Source organism: Cricetulus griseus, chromosome 2 (assembly GCF_003668045.3).
Source record: "Cricetulus griseus strain 17A/GY chromosome 2, alternate assembly CriGri-PICRH-1.0, whole genome shotgun sequence".
Classification (NCBI taxonomy): Eukaryota; Metazoa; Chordata; class Mammalia; order Rodentia; family Cricetidae; genus Cricetulus; species Cricetulus griseus.
Window position 1 is genome coordinate 361,368,520 of NC_048595.1, and position 17,205 is coordinate 361,385,724.

At 46.3% G+C, this 17,205-nt stretch overlaps 1 protein-coding gene across 1 annotated transcript in view; it reads left to right on the top strand.

Moving 5' to 3' along the window:
* The first annotated feature begins 10,005 nt into the window (after positions 1 to 10,005).
* The window catches only part of LOC113833950 (death-associated protein 1), a 55,573-nt gene continuing 48,373 nt past the window's right edge, over positions 10,006 to 17,205 (top strand). Inside the window, exon 1 of the mRNA XM_027400070.2 lies at positions 10,006 to 10,198. Within this exon, the coding sequence (XP_027255871.1) occupies positions 10,144 to 10,198 (55 nt within the window). The 5' untranslated portion in view covers positions 10,006 to 10,143. The remainder of the gene's footprint in view (positions 10,199 to 17,205) is intronic.

Sequence of the window (17,205 nt, forward strand, 5' to 3'; positions counted from 1 at the left end):
AATCCTCCTTGACTACTCGTCCCACCTATCTTGTTTTCCTATTGGCCAACAGTACTTTATTTTATCAACCAATAAGACAACCATATACACAGAAGGACCTCCCCCATCACTCAAAGGTATTTTTGGAAGTTTTTTTTTTTTTTTTTTTGTTTTTTTTTTGGTTTTTCGAAATAGGGTTTCTCTGTGGCTTTGGAGGCTGTCCTGGAACTAGCTCTTGTAGACCAGGCTGGTCTCGAACTCACAGAGATCCGCCTGTCTCTGCCTCCCGAGTGCTGGGATTAAAGGCATGCGCCACCAATGCCCGGCCGGAAGTATTTTTTGAAGGGGTTGTTTCTTTGTTCTGTTTTTGTTTTTTGTCTCATAATGCTTTGTCTATACATTTTTAACCTTACATATAATTACTCATAAAGTTATGTTACTTATGTGATATTTTTCATTTTATATCTTATATATGTGTGTGCCAGTGCACACCTGTGCATGCACATTCAAGGGCCAGAGGAGGATGTCAGGCGCCCTGCTCATTCTTTCACTAGTTCAAACTGAGCTGTCACTAGGACTAAGGTTTTATCCAAAAGCTCAGCTGAGGGTTGTGAGTGTGGAGCTGCTTCTGAGGCCACTCAAGACTACATGGGCCTCATGGTGCCCTGGGTTAGTCATGCATATATGCAGAATACTACAGCCTGCCTAATTTATAATAATGGAAATTATGAGAACAGTCTGCAAAGTTTTATATGTTTGAATACTTGGTCACCTGTTGGAGGAGGTATGTCACTGAGGGTAGGATCTGAGGTTTCAAAAGGCTGGATCCATTCCCTGTACCTTCTCTGCCTCCGGGCTGCACATCAAGATGTATACTCTCAACAGTTCCTGCCATACTGCCTATGTTCTGCCATCATGGACTCTAACCCTCTGAAAATGTGTCTTAATTAAGGTTTCTATTGCTGTGAAGAGACATGATGATCACAGCAACTCTTACAAAGGAGAACATTTAAGTCAGGTGATGGCTTCAGAGGTTTTGTCCATTATCACCTTGGTATGACATGGCAGTGTAAAAGCAGACATGGTGCTGGAGAAGGAGTTGAGAGTTCTCCGTCTTCATCCACAGTCAACAGGAAGTGATCTGTCTCACGGGGCATAGCTTGAGCATAGGAGACCTCAGAGCCCATCTCCAGAGTGACACACTTCCTCCAACAAAGCCACACCTCCTCATAGTGCCACGCCCTATGGGGGCCATTTTCTTTCAAACCACCACAAAGTGTAGGCCCAATTAAAAGCTTTCTTTTAAAAGTTACCTTGGTCATAGTATTTTATTACAGTAATAGAAAAATAACTAAAACAGAAGTTTATTGGTTCACAGTTCCGGAGGCCAGAAAGTCCAGGACTAAGATGCCAGCACCTGGTGACAGCCTTCCTTCTGCCTCACCCACAGTAAAAGGTAAAGGAGCAGGTAGAAAGCAGGGCCTCAGACATGAACTAGTCCTTCTGTATGGAACTCATATGTTCTGGTACCAGGTCAGACTTATCTGGTGGTTCCCACACAGACATCAGCATGTATTCCATATGAAAATAAGGCAAACATTAAAGTTAAATGCCCAATAGAACTAATGTGCTACCACTTCTGACAAAGCATTAAGCAAATACAATTTACAAATGATTTACCATAAAGAAGAAGGAAGAAAGCTTACCTCAACATCTACAGCTCTCATATTAAGAGGCAGTGTTAGCAATCACTGTCCAAATGTAGCAGGTGTGACCTGTGAGCTCCATCATCTATAATCATTTCAAACATGATATGAAACTGTTGAACCCATGAGGTGAAGGGAGAAAGATTCGGAATTCAGTCTAATGATGAATTTCTTCCTGATCAACCAGAACAATGGAGTGATGGTTAATCTTGATTTGATAGCAAGGAGACAAGTGGACCGGGACAGGGAGGCACACCTCTGGGTGTATCTGAGAGGGTGTCCTCAGAGATGATTAACATTTGGAGTAGTAAGGAGGGGGGCATTGTCCTGAATGTGGGTGCCATCAGATGCCCCACATCTGATGGGGGTGATGAGATGAAACAGAAGCAGAAGGAAGTCCAGTGCAGACGCCCACACCTGCTCTTCTGCCTCCTGCACACCCAGAGATGAGCAGCCTCCTCTCCCACGTGCTCCCTGCACACTCCCGGCCATAACGTTTTGCCTCACTATACAAAGGCCCAGAAAGCAACAGAGTCCGGCACCAAGGCTGACGCCTCTAAAATCATAAGCCAGAACCAAATCCTTTCTGTCTTGTTATTTTCTCAAGACTATGTCATGGTGACAAAAGCTAACACAAGTAGGGCCCCTGTGTGCTCCAGTTGATCACATGACAAAGATTCATTAGGAAATCCAACTGTTTGGGGGTCACAGTCAAGTCTCAAAGTGATAATTCAGGAAGATGACACAGGAAGAACCAGTTTGGTCAACTTTTTTCAAATTTTAGTGTCTAGAAAGAACAGTTAGTCTAGTTAAACATTCATTGAAGTCTGGAACATTCTCACTCATAATCCATCCATATAACCAGAGAAGCTTGTTATTTCAAATAGCAGCCCAGCAGCTCGCAGTGCCTCATTCTGACTGTGTCTTCAATATCCCAGACTTCTTCTTTTTTTTTTTTTTTTTTTTTTGGTTTTTCGAGACAGGGTTTCTCTGTGCAGCTTTGGAGCCTATCCTGGCACTCGCTCTGGAGACCAGGCTGGCCTCGAACTCACAGAGATCCGCCTGCCTCTGCCTCCCGAGTGCTGGGATTAAAGGCGTGCACCACCACCAACCGGCTCCAATATCCCAAACTTCTAAGTTCAGTTTCATATATGTCCATGGTGTGACCTCTTTTCTTTCTAGGAGCATGGGGTGGTTTGAATGTGACCCTCTAAGTCTACACATTGGAAAATTAACCTCCAATGCAACCGTTGTATTTCGAGGCAGGCCCTGTAAGAGGCCATTACAACTCTAGCCAGAGCCCTCCTGAGGGGGTTAATATGATCAATGGGGTACATTCATTATCACCACTGTTTGTGTAAGAGCAAGTTCAGGGCTCCCTGCCTTCCACCATGTTACAAGACACACAAGGCCTCACCTTGACTTCGGACTTTTGCACCTCTATAACTGTAAGAAATAAATCCCTTGCTCTGTGAAATATCCAGGCTGTGGTGCTCTCTTACATAGGAAAAGGTGAGCTGCAACCGAGCCCACTTGGGAAATACCCTAAGATGCGGTATCATGAACCATCCCAGCCAGGATGGATGCAGGAATGTCCCAGCCTGTCCAGTATCTTTTGTGGTTGTCTATGAACCTGCCTCATTCATTGCCTTCTGAGAGCATGGGGAGCTGTTACAATTAATCACACTAACACACAGCCTGTTACCATCTTCTGAGCTGTAACCAAAAGTGAACTTAACAAAATTTAGCCTAAAAAGGGACATGAGTATGATGTTCATATACCAAAGAGCTAGATATCAGCCTATATGTTATAGAATCAACTAATGATCATTTTGTGGTTAAAAAAAAAATTCTCAGTCACTTACGCTATCATCACATCACATCTGTCATCTCCCATACAGCAAACACTTTCTAAAAAGTAAGGAGAAGCTAGGAATCCAAAGCTCCTGAAGGCTACACACTTTCTGAAAGTTCAAGTTCCCTGAAAGCTACGGATGGTGTGATAGATGTTCCGTAGCTCTGAATTCTGACCACAGACTGGAATCACCAATGAGCATCATAGAGTATCAGAGTTTCCGACTCGATAGGCCTGAGGCTGGATGAGAACTTGACATGTATGCTGCTGGGCTGGGGACCATGCTCTCAGAACTACCACTCTAAAGAAGACAACTGCAAATGCTGTAAAAGGCACACACACATGCTGCCAATGGTGGTTTTTGCTTTGTAACAATGCATGGAACAGTTGCAATAGAGGTGGTCTGGGCTGCAGGACTGAAAATAAATACTTTCAGCTGGCTGCCTGTGTTTGTACTTGAGCTTGCTGGAGCCCAACCATACCACACCTAAAAGCTATCTAACTAAAAACTATCTCTACAAAACCTTAGGAATCACATTTGACCAACTATCTGTGGCTCAGTTAAACTAACACTTAAAATAGAGGGCCACATTGTGTCATCCACTGGCAGTTTCCTGAGAGAGGACAATCTTGCCATGTCCAGAACTTCCTGGTCATTGCTGAGGCTGCACAGAAATCTTTCCTTAACCTCAGGCACACCCCTGCTGTGTTGTGCAAAACTTCCCATAAGGTTTCAAAATGTTCTCTTTCAATGGGTAAGTGGAAAGAAAATGAAGATGACAGCACTCCCTAGTGACAAAAACGAAAAAAAAAAAAAAATCAGTAGACAAGCAAACCTAAGACTGGTAGGGAGCATCCTTTTGTGGTTTGTTGCTGAGTGGTGTCTTGTTACACTGTATCTTTTCCGCAACCTTGCATGGAATGCTCAAGTGTAGCATTTCTTCCCCAGATGGCCCTCGGCTCTTTATTACCATAAAGAAGATGGGAAGGCACCCAATGAGCTACTGAAATTGTTTCTTTCCTTTCCCGTGGCCAAAGGTAGTCTATTAATTTGTACCAGGGAAAAGCTTCAGAATGGCACCCAGAGGGTCCTTCTACCCCTAAAGGACAGGTGGAGATTTGTCCTTATCTGGATTAACAACAATTGTATTTCCCAAGCTTGAACTTTTTCTAGTATTGAACAAGAACAAAACAGGCTTTGTTGTAGACACTGAGGACCAGGATATGACAGAAGTCATTATTTACAGCCTTCCCCAGCCTGGGAAGTCACACAGACACTCTGGTGGGAGCAGAATAATTAATCAATGATGGGAAATCACCAGCAGAGAAGAAAAATGGTTTTGAAAGAAACCCAAGTAATTTCAGCAGGAAAATAGGCTTTAAATTTGTTAGGAATATTGCTTTGCCACCTCTAACCTCAGGAGATAGAGAATCAGGAAGAGATGAAGAAAGCCACAGGAAATATCTTCCAGAAGCACATCCAGAGATAAGCTTGTTAATATAGGCTCTTAGCAACTATTATGGGACTTAAACTTAATATCGTCTTAATCTGTTTTTTCATGACTAACAGGAAATACCTGAGTTGGGATTTTTAAAAGGAAGGAAAGAGCTGTTTCTGCTCACAACATAAGATCCAGAGGTCTCATCTAACGATGACCTTGGCTGGCAGTCTCTAGCCAGCATGTGCATCATGGATGAGAGCTGAGCATCTGTGTGTGTGTGTGTGTGTGTGTGTGTGTGTGTGTGTGTGTGTGTGTGTGTGCTCAACTCTCTTCCTATCTTTATAAATCTACAAAGATGCAATGGTATGTCTTCTACCATGATGAATTCCATCCCTTCCTGAATGGCCCATCTCCATGTGGCAACCTCATGTCAAGTCACCATCCTTTTCACCAGGATGGAATTTCCATACATGAAGTCTTGAAGACATTCACATCACATCCAAACACAAATAGTCAGCTGGTTCACCGTGATTACTAAAAAACAACTGACCGCACCAATACATCAACTTTCACCTTATGAAATTGCCATATTTCAAAACCTTCTCTACCAGTGGGATGATAAAGCTCCTGTGACAAGACACACTGACAGGATGCTCTCCCTTGCCTAGTGTGAGGACAATGTCCCAGGAGCTTCCTCCCCAACCCTACAGCCACTGTTAATGAGGAAAGCATCCAACATTAGCCGAGAATCACTCTACAAAATGAGATTGTGGGAAAAAAAGACCTTTGCTCAGCCTTGTCTGGCAGTCTGGGTGGGCACACAAAAGGGCACGGTGGCCAACTCCATGGGCTGGTGGGCCGCTGACCAAGTGCTGGCTTGCTTTTTTTCTCTTCAGATATCTCTCTGCTGTGTAGATTTGACAAAGGGCCTTGTTTTGTAGTTTTCTTCCAAAATGCACTCAGAACATGTCTCTGTTTTCTGAAAGTAGTCTCCACATCCAAGTGGCAAGTTGAGAGAGGGCACAGCACAGAGCTTTGAAGGAACAAAGTGGCAGCAGTATCCGGCAGAGTTCTTTCTCTCTTCCTCTCAGGGGAGCCCTGAGAGGGAAGGGGGTACACTAACTGACCAGAGCTCTGAGACTCACAACCTACCACACAGACGTACAGAGCAGGGCCCAGAAACAGCTGAGGTCAAACATCTGGGGCTGCAGCAGAGCCCACACAGCCCCTATCAAAGGGGCTGCCCAGCAGCTGTGAGGCTGAAGAAGCAGGAAAGACTTTAGATTTCACCTGTTGATTGACACTCCTGTCCACTGGCCAATGTGCTGATAATCCCAAGGCCTCCATTGTTCTTAAGCCTTTTCTCTTTTTCTACTTTTCTTTTGTGCCTGTGACATACATGTATGTGTATCTATGCATTTGCACGTGTGTAGGTGAGCATGCTCATGTGTGCATGCATGTGGGTGTCTGAGGTTGATGCATAATCACCCTTCATTGCTTTTTTACATTGTTCCTTGAAGCAGAGTCTCTTGATCAAAAACCCAGAGCACACCCAAGTAGCTAGTCTTGCTAGCTAGCTTGCTCTAGGATCCCAACTCTGCCTTTTGAGACTGGAATTGTAGAAGGCAGCTATATCCATCAGGCACTTGTATAGGTCATGGGTGATCCAGACTCCAGTCCTCATATGTGAGCAGCAAGGGTTTTAACTGGTGCATCATCACCTCAGTCACAGATTCATCTTTATTCTGAATCTTCAGTCAGTGTCACAGGGCTGACCTACGAAAGTTCACAAACCATCCTGGGGAAACCTGGTGGCGGTGAGAAGAGGCTAGGCTTCTACAGAATGACTGGGAGATAACGCTTATAATGTACTAAGATCTTACTGTTTCCTACTCTGTCTCAAGGCTACATTAGAGCTTTCTTGTAGCTACGAGATGGGAGATATTGAGGTAATAAGTGCAGGTACAAAGATGATGCAGCTATCTGGACTTAGGACAGGACCTCCTATGTCTACTCACTACATTCTCATATCAGGTGTGGTGAGCATGTGGTCCTCCGTCTTCCACCTGCTATGCCTCTCCCCTGTGCTTCCTCTGTATGAACACCCTCCCACCTCTAGCCAAGTAGAAAATCAAGTGCTCTTGGCCTTGGACACCTTTATCCTCACCTTTCCCTGAACCAGCACAAAACAATGGGAGCCTGTGACTATGTAGAATGTGAGTTCATCACATTCTACCCTGTTCATTTTTTTTCCTCCAAAATCTCTAAACAAGCAACATGCTTTGGGTAGACTTATGTTCAACCCTTAAGGCTTACACAGTGTTCCCAGTATGTCATATTATCAATGCATACATCTCAGAGACATTCTAGAGGGTACATTATGAACTCTGTGTTAAGACTTGGGCACTGAGCCTCAGGGAGGGCGGTATTTTCTGGAACTCATAAATTGATGTGTGGTCTAAATGGGTCCAAACATGTCTACAGTCCCCCTTCATTGACTCTTCTTTCTAGTCTACCCACATAGGAAAAGTCCCAGCAGAGACAGGGGGCTTGAAAAGGTCATGATGGCCTCAACACCCTCCTGGGGCTTGTCTAAATCCATGCTCTCTGAAATTGATGGGCTCACAGCCAAAGAACCTTCCGGAAGTGTTTTATGTATTTTTTAGGGCAAAGTTACATCTTAGTAGCTCTGTCTCCTGGATAGATTCTTTAAAAACAAAATAACAAAAAATTTTATTATTCAATTTTAGATTCTGGGCTCCCCTGAGATGAATTTGTCTGGCTGAAAGCCTCTTTATCCTCAACATCTTTGTTGTGTTTATTTTTTATGCTTATAGCAATTTATATACCCTTGTAAGAAATTTTATATAAGGAGATAAATGCTAAACCATAATATTGAATCAGTATTTGAATCCCTATGATAAGTATTATTAAATCCAATACAGAATCATAATCAGAGACTTCCACAAGGTCAAATCATGGCTCAGAGGACAGACTGGAAATGCCATTTGTCCACGCCCTTCCCCTTCATTCTCCATTAAAACCATCTTTTCATAAATAATCGACAACATGCTTGGAGTTCTGCAGGGAATCAATATTCATAGTGCCAGGACTCTCGTTTTCTTTATAGTTTCTGTTTCCTCACTTCCAAATAAAGATAAGAGGAATACTTTCCAGGGTTCAGGTTGGTCATTTCTTTCTTCAAAAGTATTTTACTAAACTATAAGTTCATATGGCGATGAAATTGACTCCATGTTCTTTAACAGCTATCGAGCGCTTCTGAAGATCCCCTGGATGGTTTCTCAATCACTTTGTGACTGAGGACAAGTTGAAACCCAAGTGAAATCTTCAAGGATTACTTGCCTCTGTGCCCACACGTGCACTTGTGTGTGTGCCTGCATGAGTGTGTTTGTGCATGTGTGCATTTGTGTGTATATGCCACAATCTCACTTTTCTTTGGCTTTTGGAACCTGTGTGGAATTTCCCCCCATGTATTACATGCGTGGATGTCAAATCAATTATACTTCATTTTATTTATAGCTTCTATAGCATAGTAAAGAAATATCTTTAATTCTATGAAGCTAAGTAAGGAATGAAAGCTACCTTCCCTTTATGAAGCCAAATCAACAATGGGAAAGAATTCTGTGTGGTGAGTAAGAATATAAAAGTTCTTACCCATAAGACAGCAGTACAGGAAGACAGAAAGTAGAGGCCATCCTGGGATAAAAAAGCAGTTGAACTGACTGATACACTGACTTATTTAAATACATCACAGGACAATTTCTATATTTATACACAGTGATAAAAACTTCCATTGCACAAACAAAAATGTATTCTCTAGGATATCATGGTTCACAAGTACTTTCAAACATGCAACCTGAACAATGGAAAGAGCACATTCTCTCAGGTCAGCCGACCTTACAAGTTGCTTGTGTTGCAGGAAGGAATCGATCTTTCGAGGGTCTGGAGGAGATGGTATGCGGCAATGGAAACGGTAGATACTGAGACTGGAAGAATTGGCCTGTCTCTCTAAGGAAAGGTCAGAATGGCCAGTGTGAGCCAAGGAGCCATGAGCAATGAGCTGATGGTTTGCCAGGCCCCATCACAAAAGAGCCTGGTGGGCTGTGTGTCCTACAGGTTGCATTTGGTGTCTGTAGGGGCTTCAAACTTGGGAGCCTCCTCTACTAGGAATTTGTTTTCTATACAAGCCTGCAATCCACCTGGCTGCCTCTTGAGGACTGTGAGCTAAATAAGTACCTCTTTTATGAATTACCCAGTCTCAAACTACAGGAAAGAGCACCCAAGGAAATGGTAGAAAAGAGAGCTGAGGCTGATGTTTGCGAGATGCAAATATTTGCAAGTCTACAAGGAAGCCGGCAGAGAATGGCAGCCTGGGTGGCCTCGGACTGGACAAGGCGATGGCACAGCATCCCTAAAACTCAAGAGGATCCGCAGCTGTCCCCAGTGCTACTAAGAGATCAAGGACACTGGACAAGTGACCTTTGGATTTGGCAGCGTGGGGTCAGGGAGGGGACTAGTCAAGACGTTGTGGGGTGAGGAGAGCAGAGGCGTGTGGCACCGGCCTCTTCGAATAGCTGTGTCGTCAAGGGTACAAATGCAGCCCAAAGGGGATGGTGGTGCGCCTTTTCCTAAAGACAGGAGACTGCCACTGCTGATCCTGTAGAGATGCACGTTCTGAAGAGGCACTGGATGAGTCAGTCGCACAGCGCACAGCAGAGTGGGCCAAGGAGCCATGAGCGATGAGCTGATAGTTGAGAGATGACGCGGCGGGCGACGCTTCCCTCAGTGACATCTCGGCCTGAGGAGAGCCCTGCTAGCTCAGCTCCCCACCAATCGCGGAGCCCCGCGCCCTCCACGGCCTTGTCACCCCTACCCCGCCAGCGGCCAGGAGATAGACGTGGCGCTGGTCGCTGCGCATGCTCCACACAGCCGGGCGGGGCAGGGTGGGGCGGCTCGCCCAGCGCGGGTGGGCGGGGCCGTGCCACGCAGCCTCCCGGAGCCACGCCCTCGGGCCAAGTCAGCAGTGCGCGTCCCCGAGCTGCGCGCGCCCCACGCCTTCTTCCCCTGGGTCCCGCGCGCGCGTGCACCGCCGCCCACCCCGCCGTCGCCGTCGCCCCTCGGAAAGCCAGCGGCTCCCGCCATGTCTTCGCCTCCAGAAGGGAAGCTGGAGACCAAAGCCGGACACCCGCCCGCCGGTACTGACGGGTTTGCACTTTGTCTCGGGGCGCCGGGCGGGGGACAGGGCAGGATCGGGGTCCCCGTGTCCCGGTGCCAGTGCGATGCGCACGCGCGCACAGGTGAGCGGGGACCCCCCGCGGGTCCCAGGTGAGCGAGACACGTAGCCAGCTGCGGAGTCGCCGCGAGTGCCCGCGCTAAAACCAGTTGTACAAGTCAAAACTCAGACGTAGGCAGTTTCTCCTGCGATTGCACAGATGTTTGGGGTGAGTCCCCAACAATTAAAAGGCAGCGTTATGTCATGGTGATTAATCGTGGGCTGACACCGTTTCACACTGACAGACCAAAGGAGCGGAAATAATTCTGATCGTTTATCACCCGGCGTGACTTCCTTTCCTCACATTTTCTTTTCTCGTCCAGTGGTTAAAACTATGTTCAGAGTTTTTAAAGCAAACTCTGAACTTCCAAGCCAAGGGAGTTAAGTCCAGGAAAGAGCCACCTTTCTTAGGAAATGGCAAGCAACCTTTGTGTGCTTTGGGCGCCGCCTCCACTCGGTTCCTGTTTTTCCTCCCCGAGGCCGCCCTGGTGGGGTTAGGTGGCAAGGATGCCTGTGGAAGAAGCATCGCTGAGAGCCAGCTCGAAGCCTGCGGGTCCCAGAAGCCACGGCTACTTAAAGTTCCTCCAGATCTTGACTGCACATGCTGGTGCTATAAACCAGGGCTTCAAACAGCAAACCTTAGAGGAATGTGCTGGCTGGGGTATACATCTGTGCCTTCTTTCTGTAGTAAAAAGTCACACTGCAGCTGCTGGGTTTAGAAGTTAGAACAGGATCCATTGCTATGCAAACAAACTCTTTGTGTAAGAGTATGTAAGGTTCTGGGTTCAATCCTCACTTCAAACAAAACAAAGCCACCCTTGAAAGATTTCCTTTAAGACACTGGTTCCAACTGTAAGGATTATGCTGGCTGCCCCTGTCACCTGGCAGAATGCACTCAGGCAGTGCTCTGGTCAGCCCAGGATTCCATGAGTACTAGTCTGCACCAGGTGCAAAGGACCCCTTTAAAAGAAAGACCCCGCCCACTTATGCCCTCTTTCCCGCCCTTCCCCTGGGGCAGACAGACTTTTCCTGTCTCCCTCTTCTCTTCTGTCCTCTCAGTCTCTTTACCTCCTTTCTCTTATCTACCATCTCCTCTTCCCTTTCTAATAAAACTTCTCACTTAAGCTCTGTCTGCCTGGCATGTTTGTCCCTCTGCCTCTGTCACCCTCACCTGCCATGGAATCCTCCAAGGTCCCCCTCATGCTTTATCATAATACCAACCCCCAACCAGATCTATCGGAAAGTGGTACCCACTTGCAAAGGGAAAAGTAGTCTTCTCCAGTGGTCTCACTGGGTATACTAAAACCACACTTCAGGGCAGGCCTCATGCCCAGTAGGTACGCGGCCAACACAAACTGAACTCAATGGTAGTCTTTGTAGATTTCCTGTCTCCTATTGCTTTGTTTGGGCCTTTTTTTTTTTTTTTTAATCTTTTCCTTGTGTATTTTGGTTTCTGGTTTTGTGTATTTGTGTGTGTCTGTGTGTGTGTGTCTGTGTGTGTGTGTGTGTGTGTGTGTGTGTGTGTGTGTGTGTGAGAGAGAGAGAGAGAGAGAGAGAGAGAGAGAGAGAGAGAGAGAGAGAAAGTTGATTTTCTGTTTTTAAAAAAGGTGTGAAGTTGAGTGGGTAGGGAAGTGGGGGAGGGGAAAGCACATTCAGACTATATGGAAAAAATTCTTTTAAAAAAGGCAAAACAAAACAACAACAAAAAGATTTCCATTTAATTCCTAAAGGAGTAGTTTGAGTCCACCTACCTGTGGGTCTGCGCTACCTGCCCTGACCCACGCTGCAGGGTTCCAGGCAAAGGCCATGGGCCTGATGCTGTTGAGTCTCCCAGGATAAGGAGTTCATTAATGTGTGCCTGAGTCAAAATACCATTAATTAAATTGCACATGGAGACTATCCATATGCACATCTTTGTGTCAGAGGAAGAAGAAGCACACATGGGGGAAACTGGAGCGTTCCGGCTTTCCTTGGTTTGCACCCAGACTTTTGAATTAGAAATGAAATACCTTGTTGTGCCTACAGAGAGAACCACCTTTCTGCACCTGTGTAGCAGTGCCCTTGGACTCCAAGTCAGAGTTTTGAGGAGGCATACCACTGTGCTTCTCTGGGAGTCCTATTTCCTCACCTGACATTAGAGGCTGGATCAGATTGTCTTCCTCTGGCTAGCCATTGGTTGAGCTCGGCCTTGGGGTTATAACTCTTGCTCCTTTGCCTGTTTGTTCCTCTAGTTAATCAAACAGATAAGCTTAGGTGACCTTAGGGCAAGCCCTTTAGCTATCAATAACCGTAGCTATCTGTGTCACATGCCGGATATCCCAAGGCCAGCTGGAGGTGCAGGTGGGAAGAAGCTGTGGTTTTCAGCCGTGCCCCTCCTGCGCATGTTTCTCCCTATCTGCACAAGTTCCTGGACTTAGCCTTTCTGTGACAGGAAGGCCAGAGTGTGCCTTTCTTGGTCTGGCAGTACTAGAGAGCAGCAGCGCTACAGAATAAACATTTTTAAAAAGAAGAAAGGGCCACCCGCTATTAAAGAATAATAAAGGATTGCCAAGAACGCAGTTCATAAGTCAAAATGACTGCCTTAAGAACTTCGGGAACACTTTCATTAAGTGCTTACGTTGTATAACAGACTTGTGCTTACATCTTTAATTGGAAATAATAAAATTCTCTTCCCATGACTCTTTTGCTGTCCTCTCTCGTGTTTTCTCTTTATGGGCCTCTCCAGTGCCTACAGTGCCCCGTCTCCCTCATTGCCTCTCCCACTCTTCTGGCTTCCTAGCTTTCGGCAGCCTCCCTGTCATCCTCCTTAGCACTGGTAAAGATTCAGAGAGGTTGAAACTGTAACTAGAGTCTGGACAATGTAACAACATACCACCAAGTATGCAAGTGCTAGGCACTTTCACTACAGTGGCCTACCATCAAGCCAACAGTGCCATTTAAGTCATTGGCACAGCTACTTGGGGTGACTTGATAACCTCTAAGAGCTGGTCATGAGGGTAGGGGACTGGCCTGAAGGACTTCAGCAGCCTGACAGTATTCATCACTCAACAGACACCACACCCAAGCTCTGAGACTACTGAGATGGTTTGCAAAGAGGAGGGTGGATGGACGGTGCTGCACAGAGACCTTCCTGTGATAGGTGGTACTTCACTGTGTTCTGCACACACCTCCCTGAAAGCATGCCAGTCAGCCCTAACTGTAGCCCACACTGCTGCTTCTCCTCAGAAAATGTGTACGGAGAAATGGGGGTGAGCCAGTCCATTTCACTGCTGTTACTAAAGCAGCAACGTATAACGAAGCTGCCCGTGTTCAGTTTTAACAGCAGCCATGGTCTTTCCAGCTGCCCAAGCTACATGTACTCATCCCTGCCAGTCCCCCTATGAACTGGATAAAGATTTGCTTGGCAAATACATGTCTCAGGCCTATAGCCCCCAACACATGCACCCATTGCCCAGAGGAGTCAGAGCTCCAGATCAGGTAATGAGATCCTGTCCAGTGTTGTTGATTTTCTGTGAGGCTTTCCCCCCAAAAGTTGTCCTCACTTCCACCACAGAACTAAGTCAAATGAAAATAAATATAAACGTGACTGTTTATGTCAAGTTGCCATTTTCAGCAACACAATAATCCTGCTCCATTACATTAATTGTTCAGACACAGATTCAGGATGTGTTAAAGCCTGGGGATGATAATGGACCCTGAAGTACTTCCTTGCAGGAAGTTTTTTTGGGTTATTCAGACTGTTCCGTTGCTGAAATGGAGAGTGAATCCGCCTTTTATTGCAAAGAGCATCCTGTCACATACATGGAAAACAGGTTCTATATTCAGCTAGTGAATCCAGGCAGTGACCACAGGTGGAAGGGAGCAAGCACCCTCTGCTTCCACTCCCAGCATGCCACGGGGCAGACGATGCTTTACTGACTGGTTTCTCTTAGTTGTTTCCACCAGGGTTGATCTAGAATTTCTAATGCAGTTATAGTTGCTTCCTCTGTCCCTTAAACAGCTCTGGCTCTCTTCCCCTTCTGGAACCTTCTGTGTGTGCCCTATTCATTTCAGCTGCTGCGCTCTGTGTCCTAACTGGGGTTGGTGGCCTTTTCCCATCCATATCTCAGACATCTTTCTGTTTACATAGGGAATATTCACTTTTTAAAAACAGTTCTTTTAGGTACAGTAAATGAGCTGAAGAAATCAAAGTTTCTTTTTCTTCTGCTGAGCCTCCAGCAAGGAGCAGTGTGAGTCCTAGATACTCTCTGTGCCATGATGCTGCCATGTCTGCTCAGGCTGCCACAGAGGGGTGAATGTGGTAGACGTATCAGGTGTCTGGTGGGGCCCATAAGAGGCATGTTTCGCTGTGTGAGTTTCTGTAGCTACTGCAGGTAATTATAGTAAACTTGGTGGTTTTAAACCACTATGAACTTAAAGTCACTAGACAAACAATTGCGTTTATTTAAAGTCAAGTGGGAAATGGTGCACTTTGCTCTTTTTAGTCATGCCCCTTTGCTTTTTTATCTCAGTAAATGCAAAACAAGTCAGTTCTTTCTTCTTGCACAGTCTGGGAAGAGTTCACAGTAGGTTTCAAAATGCTGAGGTCAAGGTGTGAGCAGGGTTAGCATCCTCTGGCGCTCTCAGGAAAGCCTTCTTTCCAGGCCTTCTCCATGTTGAGTTCATCTGCATGCCTTGGTTAGTGGCCCCTTCCTCCATCCCCGCTATGCCCCTGGCTCCACCTGGCTCATAAAGAGTAATCTTAAATTCATCTGATTAGCTTTCTAATTCCATCTGCAACCCTAATTTCGCCTTGCCATAGAACACATTTGGGGAAAGGGGACATTAAACTGTCCACCACAGTTACTCTTCCCCATTCTGTTGCCCATGACCCAGCTAAATGGCCTTAAGCCAATTGCAACAGAGTCCAGAAGTGGCACCAACCAACACCTAACAGTCCCTGCCTCCAGGATTTCTGGTGCCAATTCTCCCCAGCACTTCCAGCAGTGGGTCCTGCTTTCTCTTCTGACTCACAAGGCTGCTCTGTGGCTGCTTCTGCACTCAGACACAGTGGTGGTAGGAAGATAGACACAACCTTCCTAGACCACACCCTGTCTCTTCATTTTTCAGCCCCGGAGAGTGAAAGGAGTTGCCGTGTGTGACTTAAATCACTTAGCACCTCAGCATCCTGTATCCTAAGTGCAGAGAGTTTTCATTTTCCTCTCAGCTTCCTTAGTGATGAGCTATCTGAGGTGCAGGATCAGGGCATCAGGGAGGGACTGATAATTTCAGCACATATCACAGAGAGCCTCTGTTGGAACCCTACACAGTCTGGGGCAGAGGGTTCTATGGGATCTCCCACAGCTGACAAGCTGATAGGCCAGACATCAACACCCAGTGTCTGCACTTGGTTCTGCCCTCTTTCCGCCACCTTTTCCTTACAGAGCTCACAGTCTGGGTTTCATGAGCACCATGGAGGGGAGGCCCCTTCCCTGCCCGGTGACATAGAGACACTCCTAATAAAGATAAGCTACATTCGTTCCTTTGCCCCGTTCCCTTTCATCTCAAGCCCGTATCCCACATCCCCCCACCTATCTCACATATCCTAGAGGAGGTCCAATTCCAGCTCCCCTTGCTTACAAGCCTCTACAGTGCACTGTGCTTAATTCCTAACCTACAATGTGCTGGTCGCTTTCTTTTGTTCTCCCCACCAAAACAGTCGTCAGAGCCCTTCAACTCTTAAGGGTGGATTACCTACTTTAGATACCATTTTCAACCGCTCTTCTCAAAGAACAACAAGGGCAGCTGCCCTTGCACAACATGCTTTATGATCTGCACTCAAGCTTTTGAGACATGGTGTGTGTTATTAATAGCTAAACCCCCGCCCCATCAGATGCTGTGCCCAGTATCCTGCAGGGTCCTGAAAGACCTTTCTCTCCTCCATCTACCATCCTGCTACAGATTTTCCCAGCCTCTTGCTGAGCCTTAACAATAACTGCCAGTGACTCCCTCTGAGTTCAGCACTATGACAGTTGAAGGGAACTTTAGCCAGGGATGTCTGGGTAGTTAGTCACTGCCCCCTCCATTTGCTTCCGGGTCTACCCTCTTTCCATCTGGACAGTTGTTCCACAAATTGCTTTTTATTTCAAACTTTTTCCCTTCCTGCAGGTGATCTGATGATCTGGACTTGACTGTAATCTGTCTGCATTCTGTGCTTGGAAGGGTTCCTGGTGATTAAGGACATAGATCATCTAGATCGGTCTGGTCCAGCTGTGCCTTTTGCAGACTGTGTGCCCCTGGGGGAAACTGGGCCCTAGCACAGGGTGACTGAAGTGTGATGATGGTGCCTCGAACATCGTGACAATAAACAGGCAGAAGTGGCAGGATTACCCAGGATCTGAGAGTCACTGGAAGCGTCCTTACCTAGCCATGATTTCGTGATGAAGGTCGGCTGATTGCCAACTGTCACCTGCCAGCACCACAGTGGTCTCCTTCCCTGTGGGTTCTGTTACCTCCACGGTGAGGAGATATTCAGGCACACAGGCTTTGAGTACTTGAGATTGTTCTGAGCTGTGAATCCTCACTTCAGTGCATGCTTGGTAGAGTGGAGCGTATCATATACGCCAGGCTCTCTCAGGAGATGCCTCGGGAGCTGATTGAGTTATCCTGAGATGTCTCTGGATATCTGGACATGTTTCCTCACAAATAGAGGGCCCTGAGACACAGAGAGTGTCAGACACACATGTATATACGTTTGCACAAGTGGGCAGAGCTGGGGTTTGAATCTGAAGGCTGGGCATACAGTCTTTAACCTCAGCATTACGCTCAGCCTAAAAGGAAGCTGTCACGCTTCAAATGTGAATCTCATCTCAGTAACAACCACAAAACAAAAATCTGGAATTCTCCTTTCTGAGTGTCTCTGAAAAAAACAAAACAAAACAAAACAACCTA